Source organism: Athene noctua, chromosome 1 (assembly GCF_965140245.1).
Source record: "Athene noctua chromosome 1, bAthNoc1.hap1.1, whole genome shotgun sequence".
NCBI classification, from domain to species: Eukaryota; Metazoa; Chordata; class Aves; order Strigiformes; family Strigidae; genus Athene; species Athene noctua.
The window spans coordinates 4,197,082-4,218,395 of NC_134037.1; the positions used below are offsets into that span (position 1 = coordinate 4,197,082).

Here is a 21,314-nt window from a genome sequence, read left to right on the forward strand (position 1 = left end):
CCATTGTCTTTCTGTTGAAACCCTGAGGATCAAGAAGATCAAGAAAATGACATGAAGACATCCATGTCCTCCTAGTTCTACTTTTCCAAGTGCCTGAATGCTGTTGTAGTCCACTGAAGGGTTAACCCCATAAATATTGTCAATATTGGTGAAATGTGTTGTTTTCACCACTAGGAAACAAGTTAACTTCTCATTGCCAGTTCAGGGCTCACTGATAATCTTTCCATGTCTCTCTAACAACAGGTTTCATCCGTAAGCCCTTGTCCCTGTAATGACAATGAGCCTGGAAAAGGAATTAATTCTTTCTCTTAGCAGGTTACAGGAAAAGTCCTAATCTTTTTCTAATTCCATAGGGCCAAAGTATTTAAGATTTTCTGGAGCTACTCAATCCAGTCTGTAGATGAGAATTGATGCTTATGTTTTCACAAGAAAAACTGTTCAGTAAAAACCCCCAAACTGCAATGTTTTTTGAATGATGTACTTCTTGAGAGGCTCTTTATGCTTATGTGTTGTTGCTTTTTTCCTAAGGTTGAATGTATATTTTGTGAAAGTCCTTTTAATTAATTAATTAATTAATTTTTTACTATTTAGTTCATCTAGGCAGGGGGCAGGGAATACTGGAAAAATTCTAAAACAAAGTATGAATGACAAGAAAATGATGAATTATTTTATCTGTCTGAGATCTTTGAAACAAAAGCGTGAAGGCATTGGGCGACAATTTGAGAACTCTGAAAATATTACTTTCATTCAAGCTCATTTCACCTCTAAAAATTTAATTTTAATATATTGAAAGCCTCACCATTTGAAATGATAACTACTTCATACATCATATATGTCTTTCACTCTTTAAATGAAGGCAGCTATCAGGACTACGGCAGGGTTAGTTTATTTGATCTTGCGTGATGTTTCATAATTTGTCTGACTGTTCGCTCGTCTCAGATGGCTGTAGATCATGTTAGTAATACAAGCTGGAGCTAACGAGGTTGAAACCTTGTATGGCACCGACCGTATTACTCCCACTCTGGAACCTCCCAACAATTTCCTTCCTAAAGCCCCTCTCTTGCCTTGTGTGGCACAGGGCATTCAATCTTCCTAAATGCAAACAATTTACTTCATGGCCCCTCTTGCTCCAATTGCAGGTAACCCTGATTTTCCCTTCTTATTGACTCTTGATAAATCTTTGATGCCAGCTGGGATTAGTACTGTGCTATGCCTCCCTGCTAATGAAAAATACTGCTTTCAGAGAACTCACAAAGCAATCCCATGTTCTTAATTTGACCTGTTTTATTCCTCACCGGGTTCTGTGCTACAGGAAGTAAAATATTACAACGTACTGAGAAAATCTCTTGGCTTTCTCTCTGGAAAGTATTTTGTGAACGGAAACCTGTAATTTGAGTTCAGGTGATTTTATTTCTTTCCACCATAGTTGAAAATGAACCTTAGTAGCTCAAGAAATAAATGTGGGGATGCCAGAGAAAAGGATTGGGAGTATTCTGTTGTGGATCTGTGTGGTTTATTTTATTTGGAGGTTGGAGAGCTCTCTTCCAGGTTATAAATACAACCCTTCCAGGATATATATACAACCTTGATTATACAATAGTGATAAGCCTGTATTATCACAAGGAGCAGAATTTTCTTTATGCTGAGGAAAGTACATTGGGATGTGAAGAATATATTATTTAGTTTGGAAACTGAGCAGTTTCTAGCCCCTGGGAACCATCTTGTCACGGAGGGAATAAAGCCAGGCTTCTACTACTTTATTGAGTAGAAATATTCCCTGTGAGCATCAGCAGTGCCAGAACATTGCACTTTGCTGTATGCTTTGTATTCCTTAAGACTGAAAGTCTCAGTCTTGATCTGTCTTTTATGCAAATGCTTTGTGTAGGTGTTCTGTCTTACGTCCTCCTGTATACTTGTGCAAGGGTATATAACTTTGTCTTAAGCCATAGCTTGTGATAGCTGTAGCTCATCTGTCTGCTTCCACAGACCAGGAGATTTCCCAGAGCCCAGATGCTCTGTAGTAAAAACGGTCTTTCACCTGAGAGCGGGTAGCCTTAATGTTGAGGAAAGGGCTAAACCTCAAATGGACCAACTTTTCAGTTTCCATGTAAACAGCAGATGCGGTTTTGCTAATTTTGTGTCACGCCTCAAGTTTTCTAAGAAAAATGGAAGAAATTTGTCCATAGCATAGAGGAAGTGCCCTGTGTGAAAAACATCATTGTGGAGACCAGGTGGGAGCTGGAAGGTGCTGGGGCTGCGGACTCTGAGTCACGAAGGACAGTTGCACGATGGGGTTTATTTTGCATTTTTTGCTCTTCTCCCCTTCTTGATTAAGCATTGGTTAGTGGAAGAGCAGTTTCGTTTGATCTGATAGTGGTTTCCAGCAGCAGCAATAATTTAACAGTGTTAAAAAAGTCCAAGGTGTGACTGTGGTAAAGGACAAACTGTGTGGTCTGTCATGAATGGATATGGTGTTAGAGTATGTTGGATAAATACTCCTTTTATCAAACATATCTCTGGTAGTATCAGGTGTAAATGCCCAGGTTTTGGCAGCAGAAGGGTTGCAGGGGTGGCCTCTGTGAGGAAGAGGCTGGGGCTGCCCCGTGCTGGACACAGAAGGTCCAACTGGCAACAGCCTCACCACAGGACATGGCTGAGCCTGTCAGCGGTGCTGGTTCTGCCCCTGGTGAAATATGTGTAAGAAAGGACAAAACATGGCACGGCAGTGAGGAGTGAGGAAAAAAGTGTGAGAAACAGCCCTGCGAGCCTGAAGGTCAGAGTCAGGAATGGAGTGGAGTTAAGCCACGGAAAAGAGAAGTTGGGGGGAGGTGTTGTTAATTTGTCTTTGTTTCTCACTATCCAAACATATTTTAATTGGCAATAAATTAAATTAATTTTCCCCAAGTCGAGTCTGCTCTGCCTGTGACGGTAATTGGTAAGGGAGCTCCCTGTATGTTACCTCAGCCACGAGCTTTTCCATCTTGTTTTCTCTCCCTGTCCTCTTCATGAAGGACTGGGTGGGCATCTGGCAGCCAGTCAAGGTCAACCCACCACACTAGTGCAGAAATTGCGCACAGTTTGTGCTTGATCCTATAAAAAAGCTTGTGGTTGAGCCCTAGAGTGTCCTAGCAGCAAAGGAGAATTATGATTTCCCTGCTTTTTCTGCTTGCACGAGGAAGGTGCTTTCAAGAGTACTCCAGCTTTGACAGCAGTTGCTGCTGTGTTTGCTCCGTGCGTGCTGCGTTGGTCTCAGCTGACTTGTCTTAACCACTAAGCTGAAATGCGTCTCTAGTTTATATTCTGGGACTTGTGGACACTGATTTTGAAAAACAGACTCAGAGCGTGTAGAGTTCCAGATATTGGTGATTTGTACAGGTCGGCTTTCATAACTCAGACTTCAGGTTTCAACAGAACTGTAAGAAAAAAAACCAGTTGGTTTTATGCAAAGCATATATTCTATTACATTTTGACTTTTTTTTTTTTCCCCCTCTTCTAGATAAACATCATGTCAATGGAAACAGAATGGTAGAACCTTTCCCAGAGGGAGCACAGATGGTTGTATTTGGTAAGACATCAGTTTTAAAATAAATGCTCTAAGCTGCATAGTGTTACTGCATGCCAAATTTCTTCATTTCAGCCTGAGTCCTTAGAGTTTTAAAATCTGGGCTGCTATTGCCGTTTTCTAATCACTACAATCAGCTAAAGCCACTGAGCATTTTGGGAGGTGTCCGTGCCCCAAAAGAAGTATACTAAAAGTATTTTTCTGAGCTATAGAAACAGAAAATGCAAACCCTTATTTTGTTCCATAAAAATTCCAAAATAGTAGCTTTTGATGTGTGATAATTCCTGTAAGATCATTCATTAGTTTAATCAAAATTCTGAAGATGATCCATGCTTCTCTAGGCCTTAAGTCATGCAAGGAACTCAAACTGTTGGGACCTACAGTACTTGCAGAGTTGTTACCATTTACCTGCCGCAAACCAAACCTGCTGTTTTGTGCTTTACTTTGTGAATAGTCCCGTAGACTTTCTGTTGGGTGCCAACAGAGCTGGAAAGGTGGCCAGCTGCAAAAGAGAAGATCTTTAATTTCATTCCATCTGTGCTATTTTCTATGAAAAAGGTCATTCTTTGAGCCCTTTTGTAAAACTTGAAAAAAGTGTGCCTCTGCAGAAGTTGATTACTTCTGGAAGAAAGAAACATCCTAAAATAGATCAGAATAATTTATTTATTTTTTTTTTACCAAGATATGGACTTTACTCAAGTCTGGGAATTGTCAGAGCTGCCATTTCATAACATGCTAATGATAGTCCACAAGGGCAAGCCTATGGAATTTACTAGGGAAGAAAAAAGTGGTTTTCTATGACAATTATTCTTAAAACTTATTGTTAGGAGAATGAAAAAATTTCCAAACTCTGTTTTGAAGCATAAGATTGGATTGTTTAAGAAAGGATATAATTCTCTATTAACTTCCACAGGACGGCACAAAAAGTGCCTTAGGAAATTTATTATATCCTATTAAATGTTTATCTATCTAGGATGTTGAAGTAAATATTAAATTACTACTTGATACAGCTGTTATATCATCTAGCCTGATGGAGTTCTAAATCATAATAATTGCAGGTCAGGTATATAAAGCAGTCATTGCTATTTTTGACCTGGACCCGTTTTATCTAATAACATGTGTAAAAATTCTGGCAATCGCAAGGCAATGTGTGTAACAACAAATATGTGAAAATGGAGGATGTACCCTGGAAAGCAGTGATTCTGAGAAACAATGCTGTATAAATGGCCAGTATGATGTAACAAAAAGAATAAATGCAACCTTTCAGATATGAAATCAGGGGTATAGTGAGCAGGCATTAGCAGGCAATTTTACACCTGCACGCAAGGTTTCCGAGACAGATGCTAAAACACATTTTACATTCTATTGAACAATTCCACAGAATTTATAAACAACAGCAACAAAAAGGTGAAGCATTGAGACAAACTGCCAAAGCAACCAGTAGAATCTGCGTATCATTGTGTCTTCAGATACAGACTGGGACAGTTAGCGGGGTGCCTAACCAGAGATTTCCGATGCCTTAAGGCTCACCTGGCTGCCAGTTGTCAAACCAGAGGGATGGAGATCTTCTCTAGTCCTGAGGATAGCTCAGTAGTCCTCGAGCACCCAGAATGAACCTAGACACTTGTGTCGGGCACCCCACTCACCCCAGGTGCTTCCCGAGGTTACATCAATAGAAAACACATTATTGATCACCATAAAGGCAAAAGTATTAGCAATTATCTTCCCTATATGATACAGTAGGTCACATCAGATACTCTGGTCATCCCCACTGATGTTAAAGAATCTATATTTTACAGGACAAAGTAGCCTCTATCAATATGGCATTTTCTAGTCATTGGGCTTCGCGATGGTGATCTGGTCTAATTTATTAAAAGAAAAGACGTAGTATAAGTATTTAAAAAACCTGAGCAGTGTCTGAAAGCTTTGACATAGTAGCAGTTTACATATCTTTCTGTAATGAACTGTTGATCCTAGTCTATTGTCAGAGCTGTATTCGCATCTGAGATATTTAGCAATCGTGTGGAATGCAAAGGGCTGAGTTATCCGTGGACACTAATTTATTAATGCAAAAATTATCTTTTCAATTGAGTATTAAAAAAAAAAATATAGTAAGCATTAACTTTCCCGTGGAGCTGATGTTTCTGTAGTCACTATGGTTGAAGAGGAGAAATGGTTTGTGGGTGTCACCCTTCACTGATGGTTAGGAGTTCTTCAAGTTCTCTTGCGAGTTCCTCTAATCCAGTGTTGCCTTTCTCCCAGTATTCCCTTGTCTGTGGGTTTTGGGAACATAAAATAATTATTGGAGTGGTGGCATGAGAAAACGATATTTTTTTTTTGGATCTAAAGGAAAATGATTGTATGCTACCTTTTGAGTTTTCAGATTTACATGGATGTAGAGATTCTTCTTGGCATTTCTTCCAGCAGACAGGGTTGAGAGAGTTCTGATCCAATCTGATATTGATTCAGTATTCAGTGTTTAATTTTTTTTAAAGCTCCTCCTTTATTTCCTGTGTGATGGTCAGAACAGATTCCCAGTGGGTGTGGTGGGTTTTGGTGTGAGTGCTTCTATTGATTGTATCACTGTTGATTGTACCTGATTTGTAAAATTTCATAGAAAGTAATATCCCACCTACGGAATTTCATTGGAAGAGCACAAAATCTTATTAAACAGCCTACTTTGAATCATTCCTGAGGAACTCCGTTATATTCCTATCAAGCCTGGTAACTTTCATCATTTTTAAATTGCCCTGGATTTTCCACAAGATTGTGATTGCAAATGTTGGGCTAGGTGGTGAAAACTCATGCTGCTGCCATCTGTGCTGTGAATAAATGGAAAACCTACATGTTCTTAGGTTTACTATTAGACCTGAAATATAATAGTATACAAACATGACTCCGATGATAATTGTTGTCGTTTGTTGGCATTGGCATCCCGTTCTGATATGTGGTATAGAAAAATGGAGCTACAGTTCACTTTTGCTACCTCCAAGGGGGCGGCATTTGCTGGCCCCACGTGAGTGGGAATGAAAGGAAGCGTTCAGAAGAGGAAACAATTATCTGTTAGTAATTCTTCTCCTCGGATTGTTACTCACCCTATCCACGTATGCTCTGGTTAACAGCAAATTCTTTGTATTTTAGGAATCTTTAAGCTAGGGGAAAGAAACAGTTGGTTTGAGCGAGTAGAATTTCTGACTCCATCTTAGCAAGAGAGGGCTTCTCACACCTCTTCTCCAGGAACGTCCTTTAAACCTTTTACTGGGATTGCACAGGGACAAATCTCGAAAAGCAGTAGTTACTAGAAAGTAATCCCTCTTCCTTAAAAAGATCCACAGAAGCTCAAAGATGGTAAATAACGGTGTGATTTTGTAGATAGAGCCTACTTGCAGGGAATTTTCATACTGCCTGGGTAGTTTTAGATTCACCACTAAAAATAACAGGATAAAATGTAATGCTGGGTTGTAAACACTAATCCTGTTGCCTGCTCGCAAAACGCAGTTAGATTGCATTACATAGCTCCATCTTCTGCAAAACCTCCTTCAAGATGCTCTTGCTAACGCTGTGTTATTTACTGTATGATATGACTTCTGGTTTTGATCAAGGTACAGTGTGAATGTACACGGGTCATTGTTCCTGCAGCTTTCCCATCGGTAACAGAACCTCGCAGTTTTCAAAAGACTATTTAAATGATCTTGAGATTCTCAGGTTGTCTGTTCAGCATCATTCAGCCGCCTAAGGTGCACCTATTGTTCATTAGAATAAAAAAAAATGCGTCCTTGTTTCTAGGCTGGTGAAAAAGCTGGATTTCAAGAATGAGGGTGATTCTTTAATGGAAATCTTTTATTGCCAACCATCCACTGACCCCTTATATCATTTTCCAGCTAATACTGAAGCACTAAGAGCACAGGAGGTGCACAGGCACTGCTCACAGCCTCACTGCAGACACTGTCGAGTGCTATCTCAGAAATCACCATGTCCCTCGAAGAAATGTCGGGTGTGTATTCCCAAGTTCAGTGACTGAAACACTCTAGATGTTATGAATTTGTGTTATGGATGATAAAGTAGAAGCCGTTGAATAAATGCCTGTCCAGAAAGTTTTCTTGTAGTTTTTATGGTCGTAGACATTTTCAATTAAAAGTATTTTCGCCTGTAGTGACTACTTTTGACCAAAAAAAACTATCTAAAAGTAAAAAACTGAACATACATTAGGGGGTTGATAATGTTTTGAAGAGAAGCAATTTAGGGTCTAAAATCAACTTTTGGACAGAGGTGGAAAAAAATGAAAAGAAATGCTTCAAAGCTGCACAACTTATGCAACTTTCAATAAATTAGTATTTCCATCAGTACCATTGTAATTCTTTGCATATTTTAAACACATTTAAATGTATTATGTTCAGAAATGTTTCTGGTCAGCGTTTCTGAATTTTAAGTGCATATTTTTCTTATCAACTGCTGCTATTGCAAGACTTCAGTTTATCCCAGAGTACCTATATATATTCACTGTGCTTTAAATGCTAACTTATTTCTGTAAGAGGAAGCATTGTGCATATGGTGCATTTATAGAAGGGCTCTTATTTACCTTTAGTAAAATCTGGCAATAGTTCAGATTTGTAATTATAACACTTTTTAAATACAGGACTAAATTGTGTTGCATTTGCTTGACATACACTGGCTAGTAATGGGATAATTGGTTTCTTGATATAAACAAAATATAGACAGAAGTAGGATGTTAAGTGACTGATAAGATCTAATTACAGACATTTCTGGGTTGGCAGACAGATCCAAGCTTGTTCACCTTCTGCTCTGCAGTTATTAGACAGCAGCATGTTCCAGTAATTCTATAGAGCCGTATTATTGTACTTTGCCTGAGTTATTATGGCCTCTTGAGATTCAGATGCACCCTATGCCTTCCCACAATTCCCACTGCTTCCAAAGGTTATTTAAAAACTCAATCAGGATTACACCAAGTTTGTCCAATTAGCAGAGCCAAGGGTTGCTCAGCCCTTGCCTGTGGCCTGTTGGGCTGCCTCTGCAGTGCAGCATCACACGGCACCTGGGGATGCTGAAATGCTGGGGTTTCAACCCCAAGTTAAGGTTGGCATCTGGGTGATTCCCACAGCCCTTCCCAAAGGGGGGTGAGGTTCCCTTTAGGCTCCCCCCCAGGGTGGGCCGGCCTGGCAGACAGAGCCATTGGGTCAGTGAGCCCCAGGGGTCCCGCAGTGAGTAACCCAAGGTCAGGTGTCCACTGAGGGATAACAGCTGGGACCCCTGGCAGGAGGGGCAGTGTCTGTGTGTGAGGTGGGTGCCCTGTGCAGAGTTCCCTGTTGGGGAAGGACCTCCCGCCTCCCTGGGACTGGGCTCCACTCAGGTCTGGCTTTGGTAAACGCGGGCTGTGTAGAGATTCAGTGTGTGGCTTCCTCGGTCTCATGTGTTTGGCTTGTTGACCTGGTTGTCTCCCGTCCCCTCCATGGGAGACTGCATTTCACTGGTTATCCCACCCATTGCTGGTCGTGCGGTGTCGTTGTTGGGGTCAGTGGGATTGATGTTGATTATGTATGATCTGACTGACTTGTTTGTACCCCCAGCGCTCACCCATGTACTGACCCTTTTGTATCAAATACAGTTTGGTCATTGGTTCATCTTTATGCTGGCTGTGTCCTTTATGCTAGGCCTGATAATTGGCAAACCAGACGTGGCTCACGTGGTTGGAAAGCTGAGCTCCTCAAACAAGTCCTGCTCTTGGGTGGTGCAGCTCTTTCTAACAAAGCCTTGGTCAGGGCAACTTTTCAACTAGAGGAAAATAATTACACATGAAAAAGGGGGGATATGTTTAAGAATGGTTCACTTTTATATAGAGTTTCTTTTATTCATCCTTAAAACAGCTATTGGGGGCCATGTCAGGTAAGAAAGTGTGCTAGGAAGTAAGTCCTTTGGTCCAATTTGTGTTCAGTTGAGCACTAATTGAACAATTAGTGTTCAATTACGATGTTTTTATGATGAGCTTCTGTTCTTTTCACCAGAAAAAGGAAATCACAGGAAACAAAGTTTGGTCCCCAAGAGAAATGACTTTTTTGTAGACAGTAAAAATAGAACAAGCAATTTCTATCTGTTGCTCAAAGAAAAGGCAGAAAGCTTTAAACCATGCTACATGTCAGAAGATATTATATCCCTATCTGAAGAGATTCTAAGACTTCATGATGTTGAAACAGGTGTGTGTGCTGTGACCCAAATTTTAGGAGAAACATCTACAGCAATATTGCCAGATGTTACAAGGATCACATTGTGGAAGAATTGAGAGCCAGAGGGGAACATCTTCCAGAAGGTATTCATGTTTCTCATGCTAATTCTCTTTCAACATTTTGGAAGAGTGAAGGAAGTGTACTAATTGGCTGGATTTGGAAAGCACTGAAGCATTAATGCTGTCCTGTGTTCACAAGGTGCTGTAAAAAATGGACACTGATGTTTCTGCAGTTCTGGAAGGAGAAAATAAACCTGTGAAGATGCTGCATAACAAAAGGGACTGCCTAAAGGGAGGCTGCTCCGTCCCTAAACCAAATCATATTCCTGTTCTTACCTTAGCAGTATGTTTATTTAAGAAATATATCCTTATTTCCCATTTTCTTGTTTTTATCTTCCAGATACTGACTTATGGCTAGTGTCTTTGTTTTGCCTCTTTCAGGGAACTGAAACACAACCCGCTTCCCTGCATCTTCTGTCTGGTCCTGCTTCATCTTTATTGCCACACTGCCTAAACATCTTCTTCTTCATAATCTTGCCTGAAGTATGATGCTCCGGTTTGCTGGTTGAACCTTCAGGGGGTATGTCAGCTCTAAGCAATTGCCAGGGAATGTTCTCTGTTTAGGATTTAAAAGTCTAACCAGGGAAGTTCCGAGCTGAATCATTTTCCCTTAAGCCTGTTGTAAAATAAGGTGATAAACACAGAAATAAACAAAATTCTGGGACCTTTTAAAAATAATCATCTTAATATCCAATTTCTTTTGTCCTCTAGAATGTTGTAGGCATTGTGCTTTAAATGCTGGTGATCTGATTTGATAGCATTGTGTGTTGTGCATCAACTTTTCGTAGCGTGAATGGCCAACTGCAGAGTGCTAGAGACCCAGATAAAATGCTACAGTCTGCTTGGTCTTTGCCAAGGACGTTTCCTGACATTTATAAACACTAATAAGGGACAATAAAATACCGCTAATGCAAAGTAAAAGCTGTCCTTGATCAGCACAACCCTTCATAACATTCTTTTATTTCAAAGGATCTACCTCTCTCTTTCTTTTTGCTTCTGAAAACAAAAGTAATGTGGCCTTCAAACACAATATCTGTCCTTCTCCATCAGGGACTTTTTTATGTTAATTTAGCTTTCTTGAGAATTTAGTTTTGTGTGGATTTCCACTTAGAATCTGTATGGCACATTAGTGGAGATCTGGAGGTTTTTAAAAGTAAATCAGATTGTAGCTTTTCAGTCAACATCATTCACCTTAAAACAGCCATTTAATTATGTTTTGGGGACTTTCTTACTGAAATGAGTGCAAAAGATATAACTAATTTTCATGGTGTTTGGGATAAGGCTCAGTGATCTCCAACAACAGGAACTGTCTTTAACATACGTTGTATTTTCTATGCAAAAAGCCAAGAAGAGCACCTAGATTACTTTAGGAACATAAAAGCCTTGCAGAAAAGTAATTTCTTGCCAATGATAAATAGGGATATATCAGTGACTAGGATGAACATATGCTTGGCATCATCCTGAGTTGGTTTAAGTTTGAAATAGGAGTGAATTATCCTGTTAATGACTAGAGGCTGCCCTCGTCAGATTTATGCTGCTTTGCAGGAGGTACGTGTGTGTGTTTATGTGCTGGGATATACACACATACACGTTTACCCTCAGCATTTATCCTTTCATTCCTGTTCATAAAGCACAGAGCGTGGTGACATAGCATCAAGCATACAGAACGGTGATGATTTATTCTGTTCAGCCATGAAAAATGGGATGCTAATTGTCAGTAGTAACAACAGCAGAGAAAAAAATACAAGGAGGTTTTTGGAGGGATAAAATTGTGTGCGTTTGATAATTTTAGACATACTGTGACATTCATAAAGTATTGTCAGTGCATCTTACAGATCCTAATGGATTTATCTTTACAAGACTGCTGTCACAGACTGACAATATTAGAACTGGGGATGTGAGACTGAACAAATACGGTCCTATATTAAAAATTACTTACTGTTTGGTTATTTAGTTTGGGATAATTTAGAATGATTTTCCTGATTTTTCAGGAGTTTTTCTCACCTGATGAAGTTATTGGTGATCTCAAAACCAAAAAAATCATTAGACATCTCGCTTAAAATTGAAGGTACAAAAATCTTCAGCTACTTTAAAAATATTTGTTCAGAAATGCTCCTGAAGCTTGGGGGATTCAACCAGAATCTTTATATTGATCTCATTAGTGCTTTCAACTCATCAGCCTGGAATTAATATCAATAGATTTTAGGTATGTAATCTAAAGTGGTCTTCAAGAATTTCTGTCTAGTCAGAGGAAACACATTTGGAGTTTGTAACAGCTGGTCAGAAAGGAACAACTCGCCCTCTGTGGGTGCGTTGTTCTGTCAAACGCGATCTAAACAACCAGCTTAGACTAGAGGGAGTTGATTTGTTTGGATAAATATGTTGCAAATGTTTTAAGCCGTCTGAAGTGTCCTAAAGCAGCTGAGCTGTCCACAGGGCCCTGGCAGGGATGATATGAGTCTCACAGGAGATCCATACTCTTCTGAACTGGGAGGTGAAAGCCAGGTAGGTTCGTGTAGGACATCCCAAATGAGATTAGATACCTGAGGGATTCCATGTACAGAAAAATGTAAGTGTAATATGTATAGGAAATTGTCCTTGATCTCCAGCTTCCAAGGACACAGGTCTGCCTTTTGTCCCATGTGCCAGCCCTGTGCAGAATTGCTGCGTAAGGCATCTCAGATGACACCAGATGCTTTTATTTATGCACCAGTACTGAACCCTGGATCTCCGTGGACCATCTTGGGGAGCTTGGACGCCCTTTGTCACATGTAGGCATCTAAATATAGTTGTTCAACTCTGCCTGCTGAAGCACACCTCAGAGGTCGCTGTTTTCAGTGCCTGAGGTTAGCTGGGCAGAATTGCTTCTAGAGTATTTCTCACCACATACCTTACATCCCAGTATATTCCAGGGACATGATTTACTCTTGTATTTAGAGTAATGCTCACATTATTAGATTATTTTCACTGGCAATCTATGATGGCCAGTACAGGCTCTCTGCTTTTTCTGGGTGACACACATCTTTTGTCTTTAGAGAGAGTGAAAACTCCACCCTTTAAGAGGGTCAGACAGCATTTTGTTCCAGATTTTTCTTCTAGAATACCACCTGATTTGCTCTCTGCGCATGACACACTTTAGAAATGGAGGAAAAATGCACTTCAGCATCTACAAGAAATAATATGATCATTTTTTCAAATTAGATAAGAACTAATCACAAAAAATTCTGATTTGAGTTGAACTGTAAGTAATTTTGAAACAGCCATAGTTATTTGTTTGTGAGCCAGGGAAAACAGCATGAAATATGTCAGGCTTTGAGATAAAATTTATTGGTGTGTCATTGGCTTAAATCCAACATTATGCTCATAAATAATATAATCCTAGTGTGACACATTTCTGCTTGAACCTTGACTGAAAATTATTGAGAATCATGTTATGAATTATGTAGTAGCAGTCACGCATCCAAGTCAAAAGGATATAACTTGAGTGAAATGCTGAAATGTATTTGTAATTAGGTACACTATCTAAAGATGCGTAGTTGCAGAAAGGGCAAGGTGCGTATCCAAAGGTGTCACATGGAGCCTCACTGCAGGCTCAGGCTGATGGTCATCCAGCTTTTTATTGACTCGTTCTTCTGGGAGGGAAAGTCTTGATGTGGTTGAATGTTCTTGTCATCTGTATCACTCTCCTGTATGCTATTAGCACAGTCTTCTGTCTCTTAATTTATAGTAGTTCAAAATGACCCAAGGCTCCAGACAAACTTTGACAATAATATACAGTCCAGCTGCACAGCAGGATGGGAGGAACTCTGTGAGTCAGTGGAATGTGCCTGACAAGCCAGGAGAGGGCTAACATAGGGGTTTAAGCATCAAAACGGTTAGACTCAGGCTCATCAAGTGTGGTGGTGTTTATTAGTGTGGCAGATAAAGGGATTATCAATTGCTTTGCTCTCTGGAGACCGTTAGACCCAAGATCATTTTACTGTGCTGCTACATTAAAGATCTGGGCATGTTGTTTAGCTGTAGAAGGGCTTTTGGTAGCTAACATGGTCCCTCTTCAAACCATTGTGTAATGTGCTGCTTGACTGTAGGGGTTATTTCTAGTCTACTACAGAAATTCACACCTGGATTATTATTTTTTTTTTTTTTTTATTTTTTTATTTTGTCCTTACTATCTGCGTGCTACTTTCTTCCCAGGCTGTCTTCTGGAGAGAACCAATTGATTCATTTTTAGTCTACTACAGAAATTCACACCTGGATTCTTCTCTTTTTTTGTTGTTGTTTTGGTTTGTTTTTTTTTTTTTTTGTCCTTACTACATGCGTGCTACTTTCTTTCCAGGCTGTCTTCTGGAGAGAACCAATTGATTCATTTTTAGTCTACTACAGAAATTCACACCTGGATTCTTCTCTTTTTTTGTTGTTTTGGTTTTTTATTTTTGTCCTTACTATCTGTGTGCTACTTTCTTCCCAGGCTGTCTTCTGGAGAGAGCCAGTTGATTCCCTTTAAGATGAAACCTGCATGTGGCTCTGGGAATTGTACATCCTGGGTACCACTCCTGATCACGGTGTGAAACTCAAGCTTTGTTCCCTCTGCTCTATCCCCCAATATTCTCCTGTCAGGCCTTGTCTCCTCAAATGTCCTGATGTGCTCTCACGTCATGCCCCATTGCATGCAGCCCCTATTCTTGGTTTTGTGCTATAGAATCACCACTCGACAGACTGACACTGATTTAAAACAAACCCCTAAATTGAGAAAATGTATGTGCACACACACCCCCCACACCAATTATGCCTTAGTGCCATAGGTGAAATACATTTTGCATTGTAAATGGAAGAGGAAGGTTGTTGACCATGTTTCCCATCTCAGAGCTTCAGCTTTTCTTAAATTTCCTCGATCTCATGCCATGGTGTATCCTGAAAACAGGGAACAGCAGTGTTGCATGAGTAAATGAGGCCAGGCCATGAACCACCTGTGGTACAGACATACTCAGCCAACTGGAGCCGACTATACTGTGAGAATTTAGCATCTGTGAACAATTTGTGCATATTCCCGACTTTTACTTGTTCTGGTAGTGCACCTTCAGATAAAGAAGACTGTATATAAACAGAGACTTTTAATATGGATTTCCTCTTGCTGGCCAATATCTTCTGTATCCTTTCTTTTTGCTTTCATCAACAGACTATCCAATAGGTCACCAATTTTTTGGTGCATGTGACAGGGCCAAAATGTATATTTTATAAGGTATGTTTATATGCAAATTTTTAAAATCTTCCGTTAAAATATTGTCACTTACCTCATTTTAAAACTAATCTTGGTCCCCTCCGGTTGTTTGTTCCAGACTACAGTTCTTTATGATGCTGTAGACCAAACCCAACGGTAGATCAAAGATGTTTGTAGCCTTGAGGCAGTTTTGTTGTTTTAACAGACTTACTGACTCTAGACAAATATTTTCCCAAGAATTCAAGGTACTGTGTGGATCCAAAATGGAGCATATGCTGGAGCATACAGAAGTGCTGTGTTGTTTGGAACCTGAGGCTATAAGAGTCTCTCAGATCTCAACCAGTCGTGTTCTCCCTGGCTGCAGCCTGCTGTGAGTCTAAGGTGCTTTAATGATGACTCCATATTTTGTCCCCCAACCCCCTTCTTATAGACAATTTTAGGAGGAGGATAAGATATGGGTTTTAACTGATGCCCAAGTATAGAATTCCTTTCCCTGTTGATACCTTTTGTAGGAAAGTGGGATAGGAACGAAAGAGAACAAACCAGAAATCATAATTATGCCAATGTATAAATCCATGTTTTTTCCATGTGGAATACTGTGTGTATTTCTGCAAAAGAGATCTAGCAGAACTGTAAAAGGTTCAGGGGAACAAAAAGGGTGATCAGAAGTATGGAGTGTCTTCTATACAAGGAACAACAGGGTACACCAGAACTATTCGGTGTGAAAAGCAGATAACCTAGTGTGAGTGGGGTCTACAGAATGATGATGGGCATGGGGAATGTAAAAGAGAATTGATTTTGCAGAATATCTCCCCTTATAAGAAGTAGGGGCCAGAAGAAAGGTTGCAAGTAGGAGCCAGTTTTGAAATAAAACAGAAAAAATTGGGATAAAATGAAAAACTATTTGGTCTCCTTGCCAAAGGATTTTCTGCATACAGATTTCTCAGGCTGAAATGAGGCCAGGAGAAATAGCTGGAAGAGAGATCCACTGAGAGTTCCTCAAACAACATCAGGCTCAGGGAGACCTGCAAAAGTCAGAGACTAGGACCATAGTGCTGGCATGTATTTTGTGTATTTGTCCTGTTCTTATTCCTCCCGGAGTGTCTGCTCATGTCAACTGTGAGATGGATCCCTATTCTGCCATATACTGTATGTCATAGGTCACATACATCATGTGTGTATATCACCTATCACATCTACTGCTTCTCTGTTATTAATTAATTAAAGCTGTGGGGTGTCACATAGCAAGAACCTGTGTGCTGATTTGAAAATACAGGAGTCATTGTTGAAAATGGGGTTGGAAACTAAGCAAACGCAAGCTGCAGTTGTTGTTAGCTCCCCACTTAGAAACATTTGTAATGAGAAATAATAAAATAAAGATGCACGTGAATTGTTTTCTGCTGGACAATAACGTTGGGCAAGTTTTGCAAACTTGGCATGTAGTCTAGTAATCGAACATAACCTGCTTTGGAGTTGTATGTCAAAAAAAACCAACCAAAGGAGCCAAAATGACTGATTGCACAGTGAATGGTGTAAAATAGGCAACAGGTCTTTCTGGGGGCACGTCTAGCTCGGCGTGGATATGAGATGCCTGTGCCTCTGTGCTCGGGAAGACACAGCATGGAGGGATCTCTTACTGCTTCCACCCTGGGGCAGCTCAGCTCTGTCTCTGACTGTGGTACCTAGGTTATCCAAGCCTGGTTGGATAGCTACAGTTACCCAAAATACACTCCTACAAGGATCTCTGACCATGGTTTGTATAAGCTAATCTATTATCCTTTTCAGTGGTCACTCTTGTTGCGTCTCAGGCTGGTCTGTCATGTATCACTTGCGACGCAGTATTCTGAAATGCAGGAGTCATAAATAATACATATTGCATTGCATTTTTTTTTTTAAAATAATTGCTCATTCAAAACCTGTGAAGAAAGAAAATTTCTGCTGCATACAAAAATAAGTGTATCTTGGCTTGTTCAAAGAGTTGCTATACAATGGCTGCATCCACCTTCCTGGTGAAGGTGGGAATTTTCCACCTTAGAGGGCTGCTGTGGTGCTCCTTTAGCAATGACAGTGCCCATGTCCATAACATTTGTATGAGGCTCTCCTAAAAGCCAGCTTCAAGGGGAGAAAATCTATTGATTTAACCAAGAACATGCTACTACAGCCCTTAAACCAGCCAGAGCCTGTGCGCTTCCTGATGCCCTCTAGCTTAATATTCTGGCAACCACAGCCAAGACATTTAGAGGATGTCTAAGAAAACCACAGGGTTGGAGAGTGAGCAGGTCATGGACTTTGCCGTGCGTAATGGCAGTTCCTTTGCCGAGCCATCAGTGCAGCACAGACATTCTTCCTCAGTGTTTATTATAGTTACTTTATTTTCAACAGTGACATACCGTGTTTTTTGGGAATTAGTGCGCGTCAAGTACTGCATCAATGGTAAATGACTAACCACATATCTATTTGGCCTCTGTCTGTTCCTCTGGATATAAATTAGTTTTTCTATAACAATCTCCTCTGGTATTTTCTTGAGTAATTGTCTTTTTTTGGGGGAGTGGATAGGAAAGAGTTACTCTCTTTCGCAAGTGAGAACGTACCATAATTTTATTGGCTACTAACAGATGAGAAAATAACTCCTGGAAATTCTATATTTCCATTAAGGACAGCTGTGGTTCAAAATAGATTAATTTTAATCATCTTCTAGGTACACTTAGAAGGCATTTATTAGTTTGGGCTTTTATTGGAAAAAGGTTAAGGGTATATTTCTGTGGAGCTGGGGGAAGAGGGACTAAAGGGCTGCTTGTTGAATTGGCTTGTTATTTGAATGTAATTATTTTTTACTCCTGAGCAATTACAGATTGTAAGTTTAAATAATTGTCAGGGTGCCTACAGCTTTCTATTGTTGTCTGAAATCTAAAGTTATAAATAAAATAAGTAATTTGAGATTATTTTTTTCTGAATGTGTCTGTGGCAGTTAATTTAACTTAGCAATAGTTATCAAAAAAAAGGAAAGAAAAGGCAAGATTTCTATTCCTTGCAGTAAACAAACTTTGTAAACAAGTTATTATTTTCTGTAGCATAGCGCTAGAAGTGATTCTTATTTTGCTGGTAACAAAATGTTTGTGGTGCTTTGCTTTTATAATAGTAGAATATATTTTGTTTTGCTTCTGTATATTTTGAGTTCCCTAAGGTTGCTGTGAGATTAGAGAGATTTTCACAAGGCAAGGGTAAGGCTTCGCTATTATTGCAGAGATGAATTTATATGAAAGATAGAGTTTCAGGAGAATCAAATGGATTACACAGCCCTGATGACATCTCTTATTTTATGTGTACATCAAGTTCTACTTGAGTAGCAGAGCACTAAAGTGTGTCAAATGACCGAGAACGATCTAAAATGAATCTCTGCGAAGTGTTGGAATGCTTAGAGCAAAGGAAGATCACGAAATTGTTTGAAAGCCTCAAATCAATGACTGAACTAAAGATGTGATGCTTTGCAATGAAGCAAATAATCAGGTTGATGATAGGACCATGTAGCTCTATCTCAATCTCTTTCACGTATTATTGTACCAGAGGTTCTTTTTATCCCTAACAGACTTTTGAAAGGTAATATATTAAGAAACTACTCCCTTCTTCAAAGGAGATAGAAAAGTGGCTAGACTGAATTTATCTGTGCACAACCTGGCATAATTTATTCTTTATTGACTGTATCCTTGGACATTCTGCTGTGTTAATCAGATTAAGTTTTGGTTCTATTTTTGGAGCTGTGCAGAGACCTTCTGATGCTTTTATTCATACTCATCACATTTCCATGGATCCACTAGTTTATTTTGTAATAGAAACTGAAAAAAATAAATAGCTAAGGGAGTTAGAATTTTGACGATAAACCCTGGCATTTTTTTGGTGTCCTTGGGCCACATCTTTGGCCAAGAAACATCAGGTCCCTACAGTAATCGTTAAGACTCCTCTTTGATTGGACATGAAAGATGTGCATTTTTAATCCAAATATTTTGCACTTAAGAACTGATTGTTCTTACTTTGTGAATAGCCGTTCTTTTCTGCATGTCATATCCATTTTTGGTGCAATATTGCTTTGTTTGTGATTCAGTTGTTCATGGAAACTGATGACCAATTGTTCCCAGCCATGAGCATTCACTCAGTTGCATTCCCAGATCCCCAAACATGAAGGAAAATGTGTTTATTGGTTTCCAATTCCTGAACTGTACAATTTGTGACAGTTCTTTCATGTTTATGGAATGTACCGATATAAATAGCCCTGTAAATAGAAAACTACATTTTTGGGGAGGTTGCTGTTTTGTTCTGCATTTGTACCCAGAACCCAGCGCGATGGAATTCAAATCTGTGACAAAGGCTTTTATGTTCTATGGCTTTGAAAATAGCAATTCCTCTAATGATGGAAACAAGCCTCAGAGAGGAAATCTTTTACAGTCTGCATGCAGGCTTGAATTCCTGAAGCCTCCTTCTCATCTTGTTTTTCCCAGTTCTACACCTGTCTCAGTGTAATAGAAATGATTACTTATACAATGCCAAGTAAACAGAATTAGTTACATTTCATGAATGAAACTCGATCAAAGAATAAAATAAATTTTTATAAGACAGATATCTTCAAGAGTAAGACATTGAACTATTTTTGGGATGAATTCTTTATTGTTAAACATTTTTGATTTCTCTTTTCCCATGCCTCATCTATACCTGGCTCGACATCTTAAAGAAATCATAATGTTCTGATCTTTTTTTTTGTAATTTTGGAAGCAGTTCTTTGTTTTATTTTCCCCATTATTATATTGCAGCTATATTCCACTGACAGAAGACAAATAAGAGAAAAGTTTCTACATTTTATCTAGATAAAGTTTTACTAAAGAATACAAAGCAACCAAAATACGGGAAGGGAAAAATTAGAAAATACATAGTTTTGTTGAGTGGTGTTTCTATTACCCAGTAGTCACAGCACAAAAAAGAGATCTTTTAAACAAAGACCTGTTAGTTGGGATCCTTTGGTATTTATTTGCGACCACTCATATCTCAGTTGTGGAGTACTTAAAGTAATAATTCATAAATTATGGTTCATGTGAGGTTTAATTATTGTGTGCAAAATGCTTTGATGTTTTTGGATGAAAGGAGCTAAGTACACATGAATTACTATTTAAGTAGTTGCTTTCTAGAAGAGGCAGAAAACATGGTACCCCAGATCCAAATGTCTGCTGCCAGGCTTCCTCCTATGGCACATTCCCACACTGGTGTCCTCCTGGGAGCTTGGAAGGAAAGCCCGTGATTTGTATGTATAAGTTTGGGCCTTATGAACCCAGCACATCTTCCAACCCCTTTTAGCCTTTCTCTCCTAATTAAGAAAATGCTGTGTGTGATTAATGCAGTACAAATAGATGCTGAACAGTGATTAGTAAAGCCTGTACCCCAAGCCTACAGAAAAAGGCGGAGCTGCAGATGTGGTTGGCTTTCTTCATTGTCGCAAGATCTACTCTCTGTCTAGTCACTTTTAGCAATGATTCAGCATTAGTTACAGTTAACTTAGACCCAGGATGAACTTCTGAATGGTTCACAGAATCATCTTGGTTGGAAAAGCCCTTGCAGCTCCTCCAGCCCAACCATGACCCTCCCCCTGACCGTTCCCAACTCCCCCAGATCCCTCAGCGCTGGCTCAGCCCGACTCTTCAACCCCTCCAGGGATCCCGGGGACTCCCCCCTGCCCTGGGCAGCCCATTCCAACGCCCAACAGCCCCTTCTGCACAGAAATCCTTCCTCAGAGCCAGCCTGACCCTGCCCTGGGCAGCTTGAGGCCATTCCCTCGGGGCCTGGCGCTGGCTCCTTGGCTCCAGAGACTCATCCCCCCTCTCTGCCCCCTCCTGGCAGGGAGTTGCAGAGGGCCAGGAGGTCTCCCCTCAGCCTCCTCTGCTCCAGACTGAACCCCCCCAGTTCCCCCAGCCGCTCCCCAGCAGACCTGTGCTCCAGACCCTGCCCCAGCTCCGTTGCCCTTCTCTGGCCACGCTCGAGTCATTCAATGGCCTTTTTGGGGTGAGGGGCCCAAAACTGAACCCAGGAATCGAGGGGCGGCCTCCCCAGTGCCGAGCCCAGGGCTCAGATCCCTTCCCTGTCCCTGCTGGCCACGCCAGTGCTGACACAAGCCAGGATGCCGTTGCCCTCCTTGGCCCCCTGGGCACACTCTGGCTCATTCTCAGCCCCCCCAGTCCCTCTCTGACCGGCAGCTC

The 21,314-nt window shown here is 40.3% G+C and overlaps 1 protein-coding gene across 1 annotated transcript in view; it reads left to right on the plus strand.

Moving 5' to 3' along the window:
- The window catches only part of MSRA (methionine sulfoxide reductase A), a 290,882-nt gene that overhangs the window by 109,759 nt on the left and 159,809 nt on the right, over positions 1-21,314 (plus strand). The window contains exon 2 of the mRNA XM_074895458.1: positions 3,497-3,565. Coding sequence (XP_074751559.1) covers positions 3,497-3,565 — 69 coding nt within the window. The remainder of the gene's footprint in view (positions 1-3,496; positions 3,566-21,314) is intronic.